The 19,829-nt window shown below is 35.4% G+C and overlaps 1 protein-coding gene across 1 annotated transcript in view; it reads left to right on the plus strand.

The window, feature by feature from the left end:
* Positions 1 to 418: 418 nt before the first annotated feature.
* Positions 419 to 19,829, plus strand: part of LOC131028218 (uncharacterized) — a 48,880-nt gene continuing 29,469 nt past the window's right edge. Inside the window, exons 1-3 of the mRNA XM_057958466.2 lie at positions 419 to 1,295; positions 2,412 to 2,509; positions 2,612 to 2,636. Of these exons, the coding sequence (XP_057814449.1) occupies positions 764 to 1,295; positions 2,412 to 2,509; positions 2,612 to 2,636 (655 nt within the window). The 5' untranslated portion in view covers positions 419 to 763. The remainder of the gene's footprint in view (positions 1,296 to 2,411; positions 2,510 to 2,611; positions 2,637 to 19,829) is intronic.

Consider the following 19,829-nt stretch of genomic DNA (forward strand, 5'->3'; position numbering starts at 1 on the left):
ATGAGAAGAAATGAGATACATCTATTTGTTTGATGGGACATACCTTATATTAGGAAAACACTATTATATTGCGGTTCATCACTTCATTTGTACCCAAGATAATTAAGAGATCTATGTTTTAAAGTGTCATGTGTATCTGAAATGATTTGACTGTATCTTTTCCATCTAGAAACTTAATATTACAAAAATAATTTAAAATCTTTTCAACAAATAATATATAAAATGTACGTCAATTTGAAATATTGACAAAAAAATTTGTACATCTTAACTTTGACATACATCTTAAATAAATAAAAATTAAATAATAAACAAAAATACTGTAATCATTAACTAGATTTCATATCATCTCAATAAAAAATCAATTTTAAAAATATTTTGATTACTTGTTGACTTATAAAACTACTAGAGTGGTAGCTCCATCTTGATCAATAACCATACACAGTAGGTATAGGTCCCCAGCCCTTTACAGGCTCTCTCTCCCAGCTCCACAAAAACGACTATGATTTTTTTTCCTGTTCCTATAAACTGCTCCATTTTGTGAACATTATTAAAAACTTCTCTTTCATTTCATTGATAATGCGATTCCTGCTCGTGTATCAGATTCCAGCTGGGTGAAAGAGAATATACGAGGCCCTACTCTTAGCGTTTTGTCAATATCAATATTGGATTGCGAATAAGCCTACTGTCTTTTTGAGTTGGAATCTGATTCAGCCCCAAACTCGTTTGTCCATTGATTCAGTATATTTAATGGCGTTAGCATAAAATGATATTGAGAATTTTTCAATCCAATTTGAAGGGTTTCGGTGCCCTGAAATCCTCACTGTATATGCAAATGGCTTTACATCACCCACTGCTGGGAATAAAATCAACTTTTCTGGGTATCATCAATAAAAAAATTCTTTCTGTAAATCATAAAACCCACCTTCAAGAAATATGGGGCTCTACTACTAACTCAATGTGTATATTCCATAGAGGCCTGCATTCTGTAAATAATACTACCCACAATCATAAAATATGGACCTCTAAAATTTCACGGCCTTGTTTGGAGAATAATAAGTCAATTGAATCGTTGCTTGGGCATAAGCATAGTAGGGTTTCCCTAGTTGGAGAATCGATACACACAACAGCAGCCGATCATATTACTGCTTTCGAAAGTTCTAGTATCATTGCATCGGAGGCCAATGAAGACGAGCTTGCCATATCTACAGATAGATTCAGTACTGGGACTCCTGTGGGATATCAAAGCAATCGGCTGCAGTCCGGAAAGCTTGTTGTTGCTGTTGACATTGATGAAGGTATGCAGGAATTTTATCACAGAGCTTTCGATTTCGTTTTGTAAGCCTTGCTTATTTCTTGTTGAGAACATTTTAGTAAACCCTTTTTTTTTGAATTTTGTTTCATGTATAAAAAGTTCTTATGCACCAAGAAATAACATGTAAACATGAACAAATTTATAGACATAATTTTATATGCATACAACTAGATCTAAGAATGTGGTGAGCATTTTGAACAAGCATTCTCTTGATTATCTGTAAATCCAAAGGAACTCTGTACAATCATTGTGGATGGCTAATTCTACAACTAAGAAAAGCTATTTACATTCCATTCTCTAGGTTTTGCAAACAAAATATTTACAAAATAACTTGATCCAAGTTGCATGTGGATTCCAAATAGTTTTTAAATTTAGTTTTTAAAGAAAGGCAAAGTTCTATGATTAAGTGCATAATGTTTCTTTCAATTATTGTTATATCAACTTCATCCGTAAGGGTTGGAAATCCATCGTTTTTTATAGTGCATGGAAAAACAGTTTTTTTTGATTAATTGGATGGTGTTTTCTTGATATTTTTTGCCTTCATTTTACCAACTTCATCCACGAAAGTTAGAAATCCACAATTTTCCGTAGTGCATGGAAATTTTCTTCAGCTTTCACTATAGCTTTCAATTTTATTATAGCTAGGTAAAATTATATGTTTGCTAATTTTTATTGCTTTAAAGTTATCTCTAATTAATTTCTTGTTTGATAACTTTGATTAGTTTAAATTTCTTGAACTAAGCTGAATTTTATCAAATTATTTCTCGTAATTGTTTTTTATGAATTTTAAAGTGGGGTGAATTCAAGCTTGAACTTGAATCTTGTATGTAGGTTTCTGCCAAAGAATCATATGTCCCCTTTACCAGTATTATTGGGATGGTTGAAATCATTTTATTATCCGATGAGAAAATTTGTAGAGATTTTCATTTTGTTTGCTGGACGCTAGTAATGTGGTTGAAACTCTATGGTTTGTCGCGAAAAGTTTGTCCTGATTCATATTCGTGGCCCATGACATCCCTTTTTGCTATTTGTCCAGAAAAGCTGAATCTTGCATTTATCTCTTGAGTTTTGTTCAGATCTAGTGTCTTTGTTTATGCAGTTCTTGGCAGTTTTCTCTTAGCTTTGAACACATTCATAGCTGAACGCTACTCTCTAAATTGCACAGTTGCAGAATACCACATCTATAATTTTGATAAGGTGTGCCTTACCTTCACATTTTTTTGTAATTGAAATTATTTTTGCTGTATGCTACAGCTAACTTCAATAGATTATGATTGTTTCTATCTTATTGAATTGCAGGTTTGGAAGTGTTCTCTTTCAGAAGGTACTTTTCTAAACTAGCATTTAATAAAACATTTCAGTATTTGTGACTTTTAGGCATGCTATCAGTTCTTCATTTACTTACGTTTAATCTGCTTTTATAGATATTTCATATTCCCTTATATTTTTTTTCACTACTGTATAGTCACATTAACAATTAATATTGCCTTTTAATTGCTTTCAATTCAGTTTCTAGCTACATTTCTCCAAGTTTATAGGACAAGGGACATTTCCCATGGAGAGTGAGACTTTTTTCCAATTTTAGGATACTAAAAGTAAAAATAGATATAAAATTATTAGAAAATTGCCAAAAGGAATTGAAAACTGATAACGATAAGTCAAATTTTAAATACAATGCCATTATAGCATCATAAACCAATGACCATACATGATATTGAACTTCGGAAATCAAAATTAGAGTTGGATTATGATCTCATTGATCAATGATGAATCATTATCTTATGTCATTATCAACTGCAAGTCTAAAGATATAACTTGAACATTAAAAGTAGAAGTATCAAAATGAAAATGCTTAGGTATGTTTTGCGGCATGCCCTAAAATGGTGGTCATCATCAAATACAGATCACCTGAATAGCTCCCTATTGTTGGAACTGCTGTACTCGTTCAGCTGCTTCAACCTTGGATGCAAATCCATGTTCTCATCTACCCATCTCTGCTCCTTGGGCTGTACATCCCACTTTGCTATTGGACTTTCTTTTAATCAGTTGTCTTGCAATCTATAAGATGCAAGGCATTATGCACAACAACTATCTTCTTTGCTTTCATAGGGGTAAGCCTGCTTCTCTTAGCAGAGTGGATAAAAGCTCTATTTTGACCAATACCTCTGATCCTGTGAAAGGAGGTGGACAGAAAGTGTTTGTTTAGATTCCCTTATAGCTGTCACCAGTTAATTGGGTTTTCTTGCATCATAGTGAGACTATTTATCTTAACCAAAGTATTGTAACCTTGAAAAGTAGCAAATTTGGTCCATTGATCCCTAATTGTTTTAGCATCCTCCACACATTACATTTTTCTTATGGACCTTTATGGCCCCATTCTTCATGTCCTTGTCATTAATAGGAATGACTCTCCCATGCCTATCCACAATTTTTTGGGACCATTGCATATGCAGGTAGTTGTGAAGGGGTGTTCAGATTTCCCACCTTTTAGATTTCCCACCTTTGCTATCATGAATGCCAATATGGGGTCCTTTTCACGAATCATAATTGCCATCTGATCAATCATGCTATCACTGCACTCAGATGTCTCTAAGGTTTGTACTGTTAGATTCTCCATATTCAATGATGATAAAAATTAGGGATACAAAGGATAAGATATACCTCATGTCTGACCAAAATGATCTCTTATGGTCCTATCTTTTTCTCTCTTTTCCTGTTTTGTTTTGGACCTTGTCACCCAGTTCAATTTTGTGTCATCACGGGCTTCCAAAATTCAAGTATCGTCTCCAATATAATGAAATACAATGCAAAGTTGGTCCTTACTAGTTTGAGGAATCTATTTCTCATAAAGGACTGAAACAATGCTAACAAGGCATGGTGATTGCATGTGAATAGCTGCACCTCCTTAGTACTTATCATCACCTATGTGACCTGTTCAATTTTCCCTGTGTTCATATAGTGCATTGTTGATTGCATGCACACACACACAAGGGGTCTAGTAGATGTGCCTATAGGGAGTTTCAGCCAACTTCTCTGCTTTCTTGCACACATATGTTGCATCTGTGACTACTTGCACCATAGTAGCATAAATCTTTCTGGGCAATAAATTGAAAAACTGAAATCAGGAATCCAAAATATGAAAAAAAAGAAAAAAAAAAAGAAAGAGAGAAAAAACCTTCTATTTTAGGAAACAAAATTGCATCCCCCAAGATAAAAAGCTCTTCATAAAAAAACGTCGCCTTACCATCATTTACAATCCATTATGAATTTTGGATGGATCTTGTCAAGGTCGATTGGCTGATCTTCCTTGATGCTACCATATATTATAAAATCAAATGCACACATTAGTGAGTGAGATGGAATAAGTTTTTGAAAAAGAGAAATCAACTTCGGATAATGAAACATAACTTAGAAATGAAGAAAAAACCTGGTGTTTCAGGAAACAAATTGGCATTCCCCAAGATAAAAAGCTCTACTTCATCAATAAATGGCCTCTTGCCTTAATTTACAATCCATTATGAATTTTGGATGGATCTTGTCAAGGTCAATTGGCTGATCTTCCTTGATGCTACCATATATTATCAAACTAAATGCATACATTAGTGAGGTAGATAGAATAAGTTTTTGAAAAAGAGAAATCAACTTTGGAAAATGAAGCAAAACATACTTACAATTTAGAACTAAAATTGTAAGTTTTTCTAACCACAAGGTTTTGTTAGCTTAAGCTGAAGGCTGTGGTGAACAAATGCCCAATCATTCATCTGTTTTTGAGTCAAATGATTGTGTTTCTTGGAATTTAGGAATTCAAACATACTCTGAGTACACTCACAAGTGGGTGAATTGCATGGCTGACAAAACATGTATATTACCATCCATTGCAGATTTTTTGCTTCCTTGCCAAGAAAATCTCACCATTATATAGAAAAAATATGATTTTTTTCAAGGTTCTGATATACAATATAGTCAAAACTCAATACCTATAATGTACATATGTACAAAATAGAGAAATTGTCAAAATTTTATGGAGTCTACTTGGTGTAAATGTGGTTCCACCTTCTACCATAGATAAATTGGAGGTAAAATCCCTTTCTTTCTGGCAAATTTGAAAACTTTGCCATGGCCGCAAATAGCTCCTCTAGAGTAGGGTACAATCTTTCCATGCAATACTGTGCATGGGCTCAAAAACATAGCAGGATATTTCTCTATCATAAGTCTCCCAATAACTAAGTTGCTGAATCGTGGGATTTTTTCGGGCGATTCCAATTTCCGGGTACAAAACGTACGGGAATTGGATTCTGAAATGGATCTCCTGTGGGTACATCTGGGGTTCGTGTTTTTAGATGCTGAAATGTTTCTGAAATGTTTAATGATTCTAGTTTGATCTTTTTTGATATTGAAAACTGAATTTAAATTAGTATGTTATGTTATGGTTTTGTTTAGCATATGTATTGGTATATGACATTCTAAACTTAATTCTCTTTTCTAGCTATATATATACATGTATGTATGTATCTATGTATGTATATGTGTGTGTGTGTATACATACATACATACATCCATACATACATACATCCATCCATACATACATACATGCATACATACATACATACATACATACATCCATCCATACATACATGCATACATACATACATGCATACATATGAAACATACCGAAAACGTACCCAACCTCCAAAACAATTTTTGCTGTACCAGTGTTTTGTACCCATGTACCTATTCCCATAACCGTACCCGATTCAGCAACTTAGCCCAATAACAACATAAGCAAGAACATTTTCTATAATTAATTGGACCACATTTTGTGGCTTTACGTCAATGATCACCTCATCAAATAGTTTAAAAAGAGTCTCTAATGATTTCATCTTGTTTGGTGCATCCTTGAATGATAGAAACTAGAAAGATTATGCCAATGTTAGGTGTACCAAGGAAGTTGATGAGAGTATAATTTCTTCTATATGTCCACCCACTTGACATGATAGTGCATCCAATCTTAGCTCACTCTTTTCTATGTTTGGCAACATTACTTACAAATTGTATTGCTCTGCCAATGTGTTAACCCTCAAAATTGCATTTGATGGGATTTTCAACCTCTGACCTACAATTACAATGGCATCCAACATATCTTGCTAGTATGGAGACTTGAGAACATTGAATGGCATGTTAGAATAAGTCAAAAATTGCCGATGGCCGGCCTTCTTTTCTTATTCATGAACATTCCTCCACCCTATTGTCTCTAAATCGAGTTGTGTTCTTACTATAGTACAAGGTGTAATGAAGGTGTTAATATTTCCACCGTTGTATTTGGTTTGCTAGTTGCAAAACCAGGCGTAGATTGGGACACTCTTGCAGTTTATTGTAATAGTTTTTGCTATCAAAAAAATTGACCCTAGTCTTTGAAGAATTTGGTCCAACTTTTGTGACTATCCTTGCCTTTTTGGCTTGATGTATAACATTTGAAGGGTACTTTTTGCAAGGCTTGGTATCATAATCCAGTTGCTACAACAAACACCATTTGAAGTGGAAAATGCCTCCCTTTCATACAAGCTTGTAAAGTATGCATTTCACTTTGTACCCTTAATCAACATGTTGTATACCCATGCAAAGTCTCACACAACATGATCAAATGTCCAAAAACATTTGGATTTAGATTTCAAATGTTTCAAGGTTTACAAATTTCCCTTATCACTCTAGAAGAAATCCTTACTGCTCCAACCTCATCAGTCCCACTTTTTGATATACCTATATCTCCAATCCCAAATTGTCAAATATGCTACACCTCCATATATGCCCAATAGTATGTGGAAGAGTAAGTACGAAAAAAAATCCTCAATATACCAATTCTCTTGATCACAGTAGCAATATGCTTACATGGAAACCTGTAATATCCCTACATTAATGATACCATTATTACCATTTCTTTCCCCTTGCACTTAATATATGTATTAATGATTCAATAGGTTATAAATGAATTATTACTATTATTGTATATGAAATGTGATGCCCTCCTAAATGGCACAAGGTTAGTCTAAGATCAAACAACACAAAACACACAAGATGTTAGAGTTAATCAATCAAAAACTAAAACATGAAGGCATTCCAAAAGAGACACTAAAAGAGACATGCTAAATATATCTAATAAATAGAACAAATGATCATGAGACATCTCCAACTGCCTCTTAGCATGGCCTTAGCTTCTTCTCCCTTGTTCCTCTCCTCTCCAAGTTCCAAAATAGTGTAGCTCTCAGCAGCTTTTTGCACTATGGATGCTTATGGAGGATTGAGATTGTAGTATAGCTCCACATATGAAATGAAAAGCTAATTTTTATGCTAAAATGATGTATTTTAACCAAAAGAAAAGATTTAGTTATGCTATGCTAAATGCTCTCTAAAATGGTTATAGTCTAAATGCTTACAAGTTTTCAGGATCTGGATTATGAAGGAATGGGCTCTATTTATAGGAAAAATGGAGCAATGGATGGCCAGGATTGAAAGGTTTAATCAAGGGTTAAGCTTGAAAGTTGGGGATCCATGTGCACAATTTGCACCAATAAAATAGTGACAAGTGTCAACACAGGATTGGGTTGAGAGAAGAGGTTGGAGGCATTAAAGGCCTGAGAAGACGTCATGGTTATCTAAAAGGTAAGGGTCAAGTCTAAATTAAGATTACCCATTGGATTAAGAGTTAATCCAAGGATAAACCTTTGTGCAAATGATTAAGAGATAATCATGGTCAAAGCATTAATGGCCTGATGAGACCCTTGGGTTGGGTAGAGGTTGAGTCAAAACAAATGTTTTAACCATGTGGGAGAGTTGAATTAACCATTAATGGTTATTGGAGACTTTGGGGATTAAGTGGTTGAAAGTTGGAAGCCTTTAATGGTTTTCAAAGACTTTGGGGTTTTTGGTGGTTGAAGGTTGAAAACCTTCAATGGTTATCCAAGACTTTGGGCCATTTGAGAAGTGACTCCATTTTGCTTAGGAATGTGACAATATTTAGGGGATGGATTAGGCTAATTAGGAAGGGGTTAGAAGAATCTAGAAGGGGATTAGATTTTGCAAGTGGATTTGGTGGGTGAGGGAAAATAGGATTTTATTAAAATAAAAATTCATTTATTTCAATAAATATGTGCAAGTTGCATTTGTAGGAAAATGCAAGTGGGGTGGGGATAATGATTTAAATAAATGTTTTATTTAATTTATTTAAAAGAGGAAAAGGGGATTTTAATTAAATAAATTGATTTTATTTATTTAATTGATTTGTATTTGGTTTAATGAATTAATTAAAATAAATTGAATAATTTATTTAATTAATAGAAGAATGTTTGGGGATGAATTAATTAAATATTAATTTAATTAATTGATGGTTAGTGGATTTTTAATCAAATAAATACGAAATATTCATTTAATTAAAATGGACAGATTTATGTGACTACAAAATGATTATAACATTAGGTATTCATATCAATACTAATATTAATATTTATTAATCTTAATATTAACATTAATGTATGTGAACTAACAATATTAATAATATTACCATATCTACATTGAACTAAGAAATGATATTAAAAATATTATCATTCAACATATATAAACCTTGTACTAAGAAATAACATAGAAAAATAAAAAGAGAAAGAAATATTAATAATGGTCATACACGAAACGGCACATTAGTATCTATTTTTAAGATGTGTTCTTTCCTCAAAGAAGTCACACCCATATTCAAAAAGGAAGGTGTGACTTTTCAAATACCGACGGGTATATTAAGATGGGCAAATTTCCAACCAAGGAGGGGGAGGAAAGATAAGAGAAGAAGATCGCGGGACTGGGCACAAAGGGTGACAGGCTGGAGCGATCTTATTGGTGAGTATCCCTTCCTCAGTTGCTGACTGTATTCAATAGCAACTTAACTCAGTACTTTCATTAAATACGATTCTATTCTTTGTGAAGATTTTCTTATTAATAATATTAATAATGAAAACAAAGCAATAATAATGATAATAATAATATGTATATGTATATATATAAGAATATTGGGAAGAACAATGGAAATCTGAGCAAATATATGTATATGTAAACAAATTAGAGATCTGTTCTGCACAGCAAATAAACAGAATTAAAGATTCACCAATCTAATAAATACAAAAGATTAAAATACCTGAAATGTGACTACAGTAATTAACTATAACATTCTGAGATAAGACTGAAAAGTCAGTCCATGGAGTCTTGTAATAGAATTTCTTAAAACTAATCTAATCTTCAAACTAATTCCGTATTTCTCCACATCCTCAAGGGAGATGGGGACTGCTAGGGAGGGGCAGAGTAGTTCCATCCGATAGGAGGCCCCAAGGGTGAAAGACTCCTCCTGAAATCTGGGCTGCATGCCCCAAGGGTGAATGGACCGAGTTCAGTAATCTGGGCTAACTTGAGAGTTGGTTTCAAGCGCCCTAGACAGCCAAACCCTCTTCTGGGAATAGGGACGGAACAGTAGGAAATTAGAGGATGATTTTTTAAGAAGTTCTCTTATAAGTTGCGGTTAATTATGCCTAATTAAGGTAGTAACATAGATATTGTTTGATAATTGGCAGAGTATAATTAGGGGACATTACAAAACCACATAAAAAACTGAAAGTGTAAATGGAATTTAATTACATAGGTTTAAAATAGGAAAAACTCAGCCAATATACCAATCCTCAATATACCAATTCTCTTGATCATAGTAGCAATATGCTTACATGTAAACCACATAAAAAACTGAAAGTGTAAATGGAATTTAATTACATAGGTTTAAAATAGGAAAAACTCAGCCAATTAAAATATGCTAAAATACTAATAAAAACACAAAGAAAAATTGCAAATGTTTTTAAATGCCAAATAGAGTGCATAGAAAGAGAAACAAAGTCCAAACTTCAATTTTAAGACATAAATAAAGTTCAATGCTGTCAATTAGTGTAATGAGCCACCCAAAAATAATAATATAGTTAAAGAATAATTTTAAATTTATTAACATGGAAATGCCTTGACTTTTTTCTTTGAATCTCTTTTTCAAAACATAAATCAGTAAACATTTAGATTCTCATTTCATATTAAAGATACTAACAATACAACATTTCATAGATCACCATGAATCAAGTTTGCAAATAAGATACAATCCGAATCAGGACTACTGTCCTGCCAGTTTATTCATTTTCTAAACCAAGCCGGTTCTAGATTGAAACAGAGTGTGAACATCTATCATATCATAAAGGATAGAGAAATTTTGTATACAGAATGCACAAGTATGGACAAAGTGAGAGAATTTTTGGACAAAATGCCTCAAAGAGATGCCCTCATGAAATTCAATGTTTGTAGCTTACACTCAAAATGGATTTGCTAAAAAGAAAAATTTTAAATCTTTCAAATTAGTGCTATTGTCAGGTATAAAACCTGATTAGACAACCCTTGTGAGCATCCTACGTCATGCCATAGTGGGAGCTTTAGAACTGTTGAAGATTTATAGTTGCGATAGAGATCTAAGATAATATCTTACTCCTCTCCATCGTGAAGTCTCTTCACTTTCCTGTCGGTGACTACTCCTCTTCACCGTGGAGTCTCTTCACTTTCCTGTCGGTGATTCTTCCTCTCCACCATGGAGTCTCTTCACTTCTCTGCCAGTGACTCTTCATGTCTATGTGGCTGACGGTCTAGTTGTGGCTGTCGGTGACTCTTCATGTCCATATGGCTGTCGGTGAAGATATAACTGTTGGTGTCTTTTCTTCTTCCTTCGTGGTGTCTCTTCACTAGCAATTCCGATTCTTTATATTCATTGCTCTTCTTCCTTGGCAGATGGATAGATATATATTGCTGGCTTTTCTCATTTGTCTGTAGCAAGTTGAGAATATTGTGTATGTAGTCTATCAGATCAGATATATTATATGTTTTTTGTGTTCTGAATTTTCAGACTTATGAAGGTTTATAGAATGTATAAGAGATGTATCATTTGACTTCATTGTCAAGACTGATTTGTGGAGAATCAAACTTATCTTATTGAGATTGATAGTAATCTGAAACTATCAACAGTTGTATTCATTTTCAGAGATATAATAAAAGTTCATTTTTGAGTGGTCTGGGTTTTTCACCCTCAAGTGGAGGGTTTTCCCAGGATAAATTCTGTGTATTTTGTTTCAGATTTTTGTGTTGCTAAAACATTAACATGGTATTAGAGCAAGGTTCCTTCTATAGAGCCTAGCCGCTTGAAGGTAGATCTTGTGCTTCAGAGGGAGTCTGACATATCGTCAGAAGTAACCTTGGACGAAGAGGTCAGAAGATTGATTTCAACTTCAGAGGGAGCTTGGCATTTTAGCTTCAGAGAGAGCCTAACATTTCAGCTTTAGAGGGAGCCACGTTATCATGAAAATTTGGTTAATGCATTTTTCTCTGTGATGGAGAAATTTGAGGTGAAAGCCCTTGCTAATGAGTTCTTCTCTGTGAGGGAGAAGTTCGAGGTGAAATTCCTTGTTAATGAGTTCTTCTCTGCAAGAGAAGTTCGAGGTGAAATCCCTTGGTTAACGAGTTCTTCTCCGAGAGAGAAGTTCGAGGTGAAATTCCTTGTTAATGAGTTCTTCTCTGCGAGAGAAGTTTGAGGTGAAATCCCTTGTTCCACCCTCTGGCTTCTCTCGTTTGTCTGTAGCAAGTTGAGAATATTGTGTATGTAGTCTGTCAGATCAGATATATTATATGTTTTCTGTGTTCTGAATTTTCAGACTTATGAAGGTTTATAGAATGTATAAGAGATGTATCATTTGACTTCATTGTCAAGATTGGTTTGTGGAGAATCAAACTTATCTTATTGGGATTGATAGTAATCTAAAACTATCAACAGTTGTATTCATTTTCAGAGATATAACAAAGTTCTTTTTTGAGTGGGCTGGGTTTTTCACCCTCAAGTAGAGGATTTTCCCAGGATAAATTCTGTGTATTTTGTTTCAGATTTCTGTGTTGCTAAAACATTAACAAAAACAAGGTATGAATGTATATTTGTTGGTTTTTAATTAGGGTGAAGAGCGGATTCCAATTGCCTAAGGCAACATTGGAATCCGCCCTTTAGGGCTGGGCCCTTTTCCTCACACGCCACTCTCTAGGGTTGGGCCCTTTTCCTACACGCCATCCTTAAATAGGGCTGGGCCCCTTCTCACACACCACTCTCAAATAGGGCCAGCCTCCTAAAAGGACACGCTACACTAATATCCTTGGCACCAAAATACCTCATTCAAAGGCTGGCCTAATTAAGTATAAGATGGGTATAAATAAAGATGCAAAGTGAAACATTACACACTTGCAACCCTTCTCACACACCACTCTCAAATAGGGCCAGCCTCCTAAAAGGACACGCTACACTAATATCCTTGGCACCAAAATACCTCATTCAAAGGCTGGCCTAATTAAGTATAAGATGGGTATAAATAAAGATGCAAAGTGAAACATTACACACTTGCAAAATACACATCAATTGGGAAATTCAGTCTGCTATCAGCTAATGGGAAATACATCAGAAAGGTGCGAATTTATCTCCAGTCAACTGTGAACTTTGTAGCTCCTCCTTCATTGTCATCTCTGCTGCTGAAAGTGTGGTCTCCATTCAAGTAGAGGTGCTGGCCTTGCATATAATCTCAGAACTGTAGCAGACTTGTGAATATTGAAAGAACAGATCTGATTGTTGATTCACCCACTAAGGGGAAGTGCAGACCTGAACAACAGACTACAGACCTATTGGAGACAACCTAAGAGGCAGCTTGTGTGCTGACCTATTTGCTAAGTGAACTCCTTCATCCAAGCCCTAAGAGATAAGTTGTAATTAGAAAATTATGCTTAATACATAATCAGATCCGAGGATCTTTTTGGCTAGGTTTTTCCTCCTAGGAGGTTTTCCCAGGGTACTTGTGTGTTGTGAGTTCATTTTGTTTATTTCTCTACTTATGCTTAATTCTGGAAATTCCTAACAGCATACAACATTAATCTGAAAATTTAGATAGATTTCTATTTTCTGAACATTGTATTAATCTGAAAGTCTAAAATTAACATGGTATCGGAGCTATAGGCTAGATCAACTTTCAGATTTCAGAATTTAGTACTCCTTTATTTCCAGATTGTTGTCTCATTCACAGGTCAGTTCAATGGGGTTGAAAGTTGAAGATAGGCTTGATGGAAATCTCAACTTTGCTGCATGGAAGGTTCACATCATGATTGCCCTTGAGGAAGAAGATCTTATTCATTTCATAGAAGAGAAAGAGCTAACTGAACCTACAGATGCAGCTGAGCTAAAGCAATTCAAAAAGAATGTTGTCAAGGCCATAAAGCTCCTTATTGATCCAGTTAAAGACCACCTAGTCACCTCCATTGCCTCATTCACTACTGCAAGAGAAATATTCAGTCATCTACAAGGTACTTATGAAATTAACAATCTCAGTAGGGCAATTACTTTAAGACAACAATTATTTAATATCAAGATGTCAAAAGAAGATTCTTTTATGTCTTATTTTATGAGAATTTCAGAACTAAAGAATCAGCTAAGTACAATTAGACATAACATGGAAGACAAGGATCTTTTTATGATTGCCCTAAATGGTCTACCACACTCATGGGAGTCCTTTATTCAAACCATAAGTGGAAGAACTGAGTTACCTACCCTTGATCGCCTTAAGAATGATTGCATTCAAGAAGAGTCGCGTCTTATCACAAGGGGGCAACTCAAAAGTCCTCAAGTAGATGATCAACACATGCTCGCAGCCCAATGCAAGAAAGGTGGTAATTGGAAGAAGTATTCTCCCAAGAGGAATAGAGATTTCAGACCACCTAGTTCTCAGCATTCTTGGAAGAAGCCAAGAGATATCTCTCGTGTTCGATGTTTTAGATGTGACAAATTTGGTCACTATGCTAAAGAATGTCAGAATGATCATAGGCAAAGAGAAGCCAACCTAAATGAAGTCTTAGAACAAAATGATGACTTCTTATTCATCTCTGCCCTGTCAAGCAGCATACCCACAGACAGTAACACATGGCTGATTGACAGTGGTGCTTCCAGACACATCACAGGCTACTGTGATCACCTTTCAGACTTAGTAGAAAAGGATACCAGTCTACATGTGGTAATTGGTGACGATGCTCGATATTCGGTAAGAGGTTCTGACACTACTTCTTTAAATTTAGACTCTGGTATTTCACTTCACCTTAGTGATATCTTATTTGTTTCCAGAATTAAAAGAAACTTAATTTCCATTTCTGCTCTAGAAGATAAAGGTTATCAAATTGTATTTTCTGAGGGTAAAGTACTTGCTTGGCCTAAGAAATCTAGTTTTAAATCTGCTCGTGTTATTGAAAATAGATACGATAGTTTATATAAGCTTTCTGCTAACCCTATTCAAGCCCTCATTAATGAGGCTTCTGAATCGTGTGAGCTATAACATAGAAGACTTGGACACTTACACTATCAAGTACTTCCCTCCCTTGGAAAGTTGGTCAAAGGTATGCCTAAACTCAGTCAAATTCATGATGATACATGCAAAGGTTGTGCTATAGGTAAAATGTTAAAAGCCCTTTTCATAAAAGTGAAAATAGAGCTAAAGATAAACTAGAACTTGTTCACTCTGATTTATGTGGTTCTATATCTATAGCATCTCCTAGTGGATTTCTTTATTATGTAATCTTCATAGATGATTTCTCTAGGAAAACTTGGATCTACTTCTTGAAATCTAAAGAATTTGTTGAAGTTTTAAGTATATTTAACGAGTTTAAGGCATTGGTTGAAAACACCTCTGGTAAAAGAATTAAATGTTTAAGATCTGACAATGGAGGTGAGTATACCTCTGGTAACTTTCATGATTTTTGTGTTGAGAGAGGAATTAAGAGGGAGTTCTGTGTTCCATACAATCCTCAGCAAAATGGAGTTGCTGAAAGGAAGAATAGAACAATTGTTGAGGCTGCAAAGGCTATGATTCATGATTAGGATTTGCAGACCTTTCTATTGGCTGAGGCTTCCAGAACAACAATATATATTCAGAATAGATGTCCTCACTGTGTTCTAAAGAATATGACTCCTGAAGAAGCCTTCATAGGATCCAAACCTGACATCAGTCACTTAAGAATTTTTGGAAGTCCTGTATATGTTCATGTGCCCAAGGAAAAGCGAACCAAGTTGGAGCCCTCTGGGAAGAAAGGCATGCTGGTTGGATACAGTGAATCCTCCAAGGCCTTCAGGATCTATATTTCAGGTCAAAGGTATGTTGAGGTAAGTAGGGATGTTACTTTTGAAGAAGATATTGCCTTTAAGAAATCAAAAGGTTCTCTTGTTATTGATGAAGTTAATGACAATCAAGATATGAATGTTGATACTAACCCTGAGATTCAGAGGGAGCTTGTTGAACCGCCACCTCAAGAAGAGCATAATGATCCACCCGAGGCTATGAATCCCACTGATATACCTAGTGACATTGTTGTTAGCAAAAAGAGACCACTTTGGGTGAGAAACACCATTCAAGAAGTTGAAAGATTTGCAGCTCCCAGTGGCACTTTCCGTGAAACCAAGAGACCTCAAGTATTCTCCAACTACGTTGCATTGATGTGCAATCTCATTGAGTCTAAGCCATGCAATGTTGAAGAAGCCTTGAACCATCATGCGTGGAAGCTAGCTATGGATAAAGAGTATCAGTCAATCATCAAGAATTATGTTTGGGACATTGTGCCTAGACCCAAAGGTAAATCTGTTGTTTCCTCTAAATTGTTATTTAAAATTAAACACAATGCTGATGGTAGTATTGAAAAATATAAAGCTAGATTTGTAGCTCGTGGTTTTTCTCAAAAGGAAGGCATAGACTATGAAGAAACATTTGCTCTTGTTGTTAGATATACCTCTATTAGAACTATAATAGCTATTGCTGTAGCTAGAGGTTGGAAGCTACATCAAATGGATGTGAAGACTGCCTTCCTTAATGGTGTCATTGAGGAAGAAGTCTATATTGAACAACTTGATGGTTATGAGATTCAAGATAGAGAAACTCATGAGTGCAGATTGAAGAAAGCTCTATATGGCCTCAAACAGGCCCCTCGTGCTTGGTATGAAAGAATTGATAAGTACTTGTTAAGTTTAGGGTTTTGTAAAAATGATGTTGACTCTAACATTTACTTTAAGATATCTAATGATGAAATGCTAATTCTAGTTCTATATGTGGACGATTTATTTCTTACTGGTAAAGATGAACTTATCATTAGATGTAAGAAAGAATTAGCTTCAGAATTTGAAATGAAGGACTTAGGTCTAATGCATTATTTTCTAGGTCTAGAAGTATGGCAAAGATCTAACGAAATTTTTCTAAGTCAAGGAAAGTATACTATTGATATTTTGAAAAGATTTAGAATGATGGATTGTAAACCTATGTCTACCCCTATGGAATCCAACTTAAAGAAGTTGAGTGTTTCTGCAGTTAACTCCGATTCTGCAGATCCATCGAAGTACAAGTAGTTGATTGAATCATTGATGTATCTAGTTAACACTAGACCAGACATATGCTATGCAATGAATTCTCTCAGCCAGTTCATGAGCATGCCCAAACATGTTCATCTTGTTGCAGCCAAGCACATCCTAAGATACTTGCGAGGCACAGTTGGTTATGGGCTGAAGTATCCACTTAACATTTCAATAACATTGGAAGGTTATTCAGATGCAGATTGGGCTGGAAGTGTCAAAGACAGGAAAAACACTTTTGGTATTTGTTTCAGCTTAGGATCCGCAGTGATCTCTTGGGCTTGCAGAAAACAATCCTCTGTTGCACTAAGTACTGCTGAAGCTGAGTATATTGCAGCAAGGGTTGCTTCTAGAGAAGCAGTGTGGCTTCGTAAGCTTCTTGCTGGGTTGTTTGGACAACCTTGGGCACCTACAGTTATACATTGTGATAATTAGAGTTGTATCAAGATATTTGTCAATCTAGAGTTTCATGACAGGTCAAAACATGTGGAAACTCATTATCACTTCATTCGAGATATGGTGTAAAGAGGTGCTATTTAGCTGAAGTATGTCAGCACTGATGATCAGACTGCAGATATCCTCACCAAGCCTCTATCCAAGGTGAAGTTTGTGTACTTCAGAAATAGGCTTGGGATTCAGAAAATGAGACCTTGGTTGAGAGGGAGTCTCATCCCCAGTGATGCATTGTGTTGCATCAACCACCCTCTAAGGGCAATGTAAGGTGGTAGTCTTCTCAGGGAGAAGAATAATTGTTACCATCCTCTGCGGGCAATGTAAGATGGTAGAAAAGATCCTCACCACCCTTTGCGGGCAATGTAAGGTGGCTTCAGTCTTTGCTTGTGTGCAAGATGAAAAGATCTTTTGTTATGTAATTCCAAATCTTTGCTTGTGTGCAAGATGGAAGACCTTTGATTATGTAATTCCATTCTATGCTTGTGTGCAAGATGGAAGTCTACTATGTTCTGATTATGTAATCCATTCTTTGCTTGTGTGCAAGATGGAAGATAGCGATTTTCTGATTATATTCTCTTCTCCCTAATTAAGAGGGAGTGTTGGTTTTTAATTAGGGTGAAGAGCGGATTCCAATTGTAGAGCGGATTCCATTTGCCTAAGGCAACATTGGAATCCGCCCTTTAGGGCTGGGCCCTTTTCCTCACACGCCACTCTCTAGGGCTGGGCCCTTTTCCTACACGCCATCCTCAAATAGGGCTGAGCCCCTTCTCACATGCCACTCTCAAATAGGGCCAGTCTCCTAAAAGGACACACTACACTAATATCCTTGGCGCCAAAATACCTCATTCAAAGGCCGACCTAATTAAGTATAAGATGGGTATAAATAAAGATGCAAAGTGAAATATTACGCACTTGCAAAATACACATCAATTGTGAAATTCAGTCTGCTATCAGCTAATGCGAAATACATCAGAAAGGTGCGAATTTATCTCCAGTCAACTGCGAACTTTGTAGCTCCTCCTTCATTGTCATCTCTGCTGCTGAAAGTGTGATCTCCATTCAAGTAGAGGTGCTGGCCCTGCATATAATCTCAGAACTGTAGCAGACCCGTGAATATTGAAAGAACAGATCTGATTGTTGATTCACCCACTAAGGGGAAGTGCAGACCTGAACAGAAGACTACAGACCTATTGGAGACAACCTAAGAAGCAACTTGTGTGCTGACCTATTTGCTAAGTGAACTCCTTCATCAAAGCCCTAAGAGATAAGTTGTAATCAGAAAATTATGCTTAATACATAATCAGATCCGAGGATCTTTCTGGCTGGGTTTTTCCTCCTCGGAGGTTTTCCCAGGGTACTTGTGTGTTGTGAGTTCATTTTGTTTATTTCTCTACTTATGCTTAATTCTGGAAAATCCTAACAGCATACAACATTAATCTAAAAATTTAGATAGATTTCTATTTTCTGAACATTGTATTAATCTGAAAGTCTAAAATTAACAATATCAACCATCAAAAAAACAATTACAGACTTGGTTTCGTGTTAAACAACTATGACCCTATTTGACAAGTGTATAGTATAACAAGTTATGGTTTCCAATGCTTCATACTAATGAGGAACATATACATAGAGATCATGATCTGCTTGACAAAATGCCTTTAAAGAAATTTAAAGTCCAAGGGGTTAAAGAATATATTGAAATAATATTTTATTGCAACCAATAACAATTAAACAGTTGCATAGAGCCAATCTTCTTGCCAGGGTTAACCAGACATACCCGTGGATAAGTGTTTCCACTTGCCTTGTTTTCTCTTCATTTCACTTCAAACTCTTCTCTATTTTCCTTCTGCTCTACTCATGACCCTCTTCTTCTTTTGTATACCTTCATTTTTTTTAATCAAAACTATAAAAATTCCCAAACTAGGTGGTTATCAAGCCCAGAAATTTCTTCATGGCTGTCAAATCTCATTTTCTTCCCACATATTACCCCAACATCCAGCATAGTGGTGAGATTCTCTTTGCATGGTCCCTCCATGAACTGAAACAATCTTGCAAACTAGGGTGCCCTTCATTGCCCTTATTCCATATTTTTCTACCTCATCAATTTTTAAAATTGCTTATTAATTGAAATAATTTGCATATTAATTTAGCGAAGTGTAAAATGAATGAGTCTTTTGGAATAAAATTAGAATTTTATTTAATCTCTCAAATAAAAAACACATACAAGCTTTAAATCAGGATAAAACTTAATTTGAATAAATGAATGCGATAGTCACCTGCAACCATCTGCCAAGCAAACAAATAACAATTTTTCTTTATGACACTTAGAAAATAACTAAAATGCAGCTTAACACATAACTTGTTAAAATTGCGATTTCATGTTTTCTTGGTTAGCTTGGTTTGACTGCCATGTCGTCACCATCTACCATCCTCTCCTGGATGATACTTTCCTTCAGCATTTCAGATGCAGAAAGCACTATTCTGCACCCACACCAGATTGTTACAAATGGTAGTTACTCTGTTATTAAAATCATAATTCCCAAATCAATC

This window comes from Cryptomeria japonica, chromosome 2, assembly GCF_030272615.1.
Source record: "Cryptomeria japonica chromosome 2, Sugi_1.0, whole genome shotgun sequence".
NCBI classification, from domain to species: domain Eukaryota; kingdom Viridiplantae; phylum Streptophyta; class Pinopsida; order Cupressales; family Cupressaceae; genus Cryptomeria; species Cryptomeria japonica.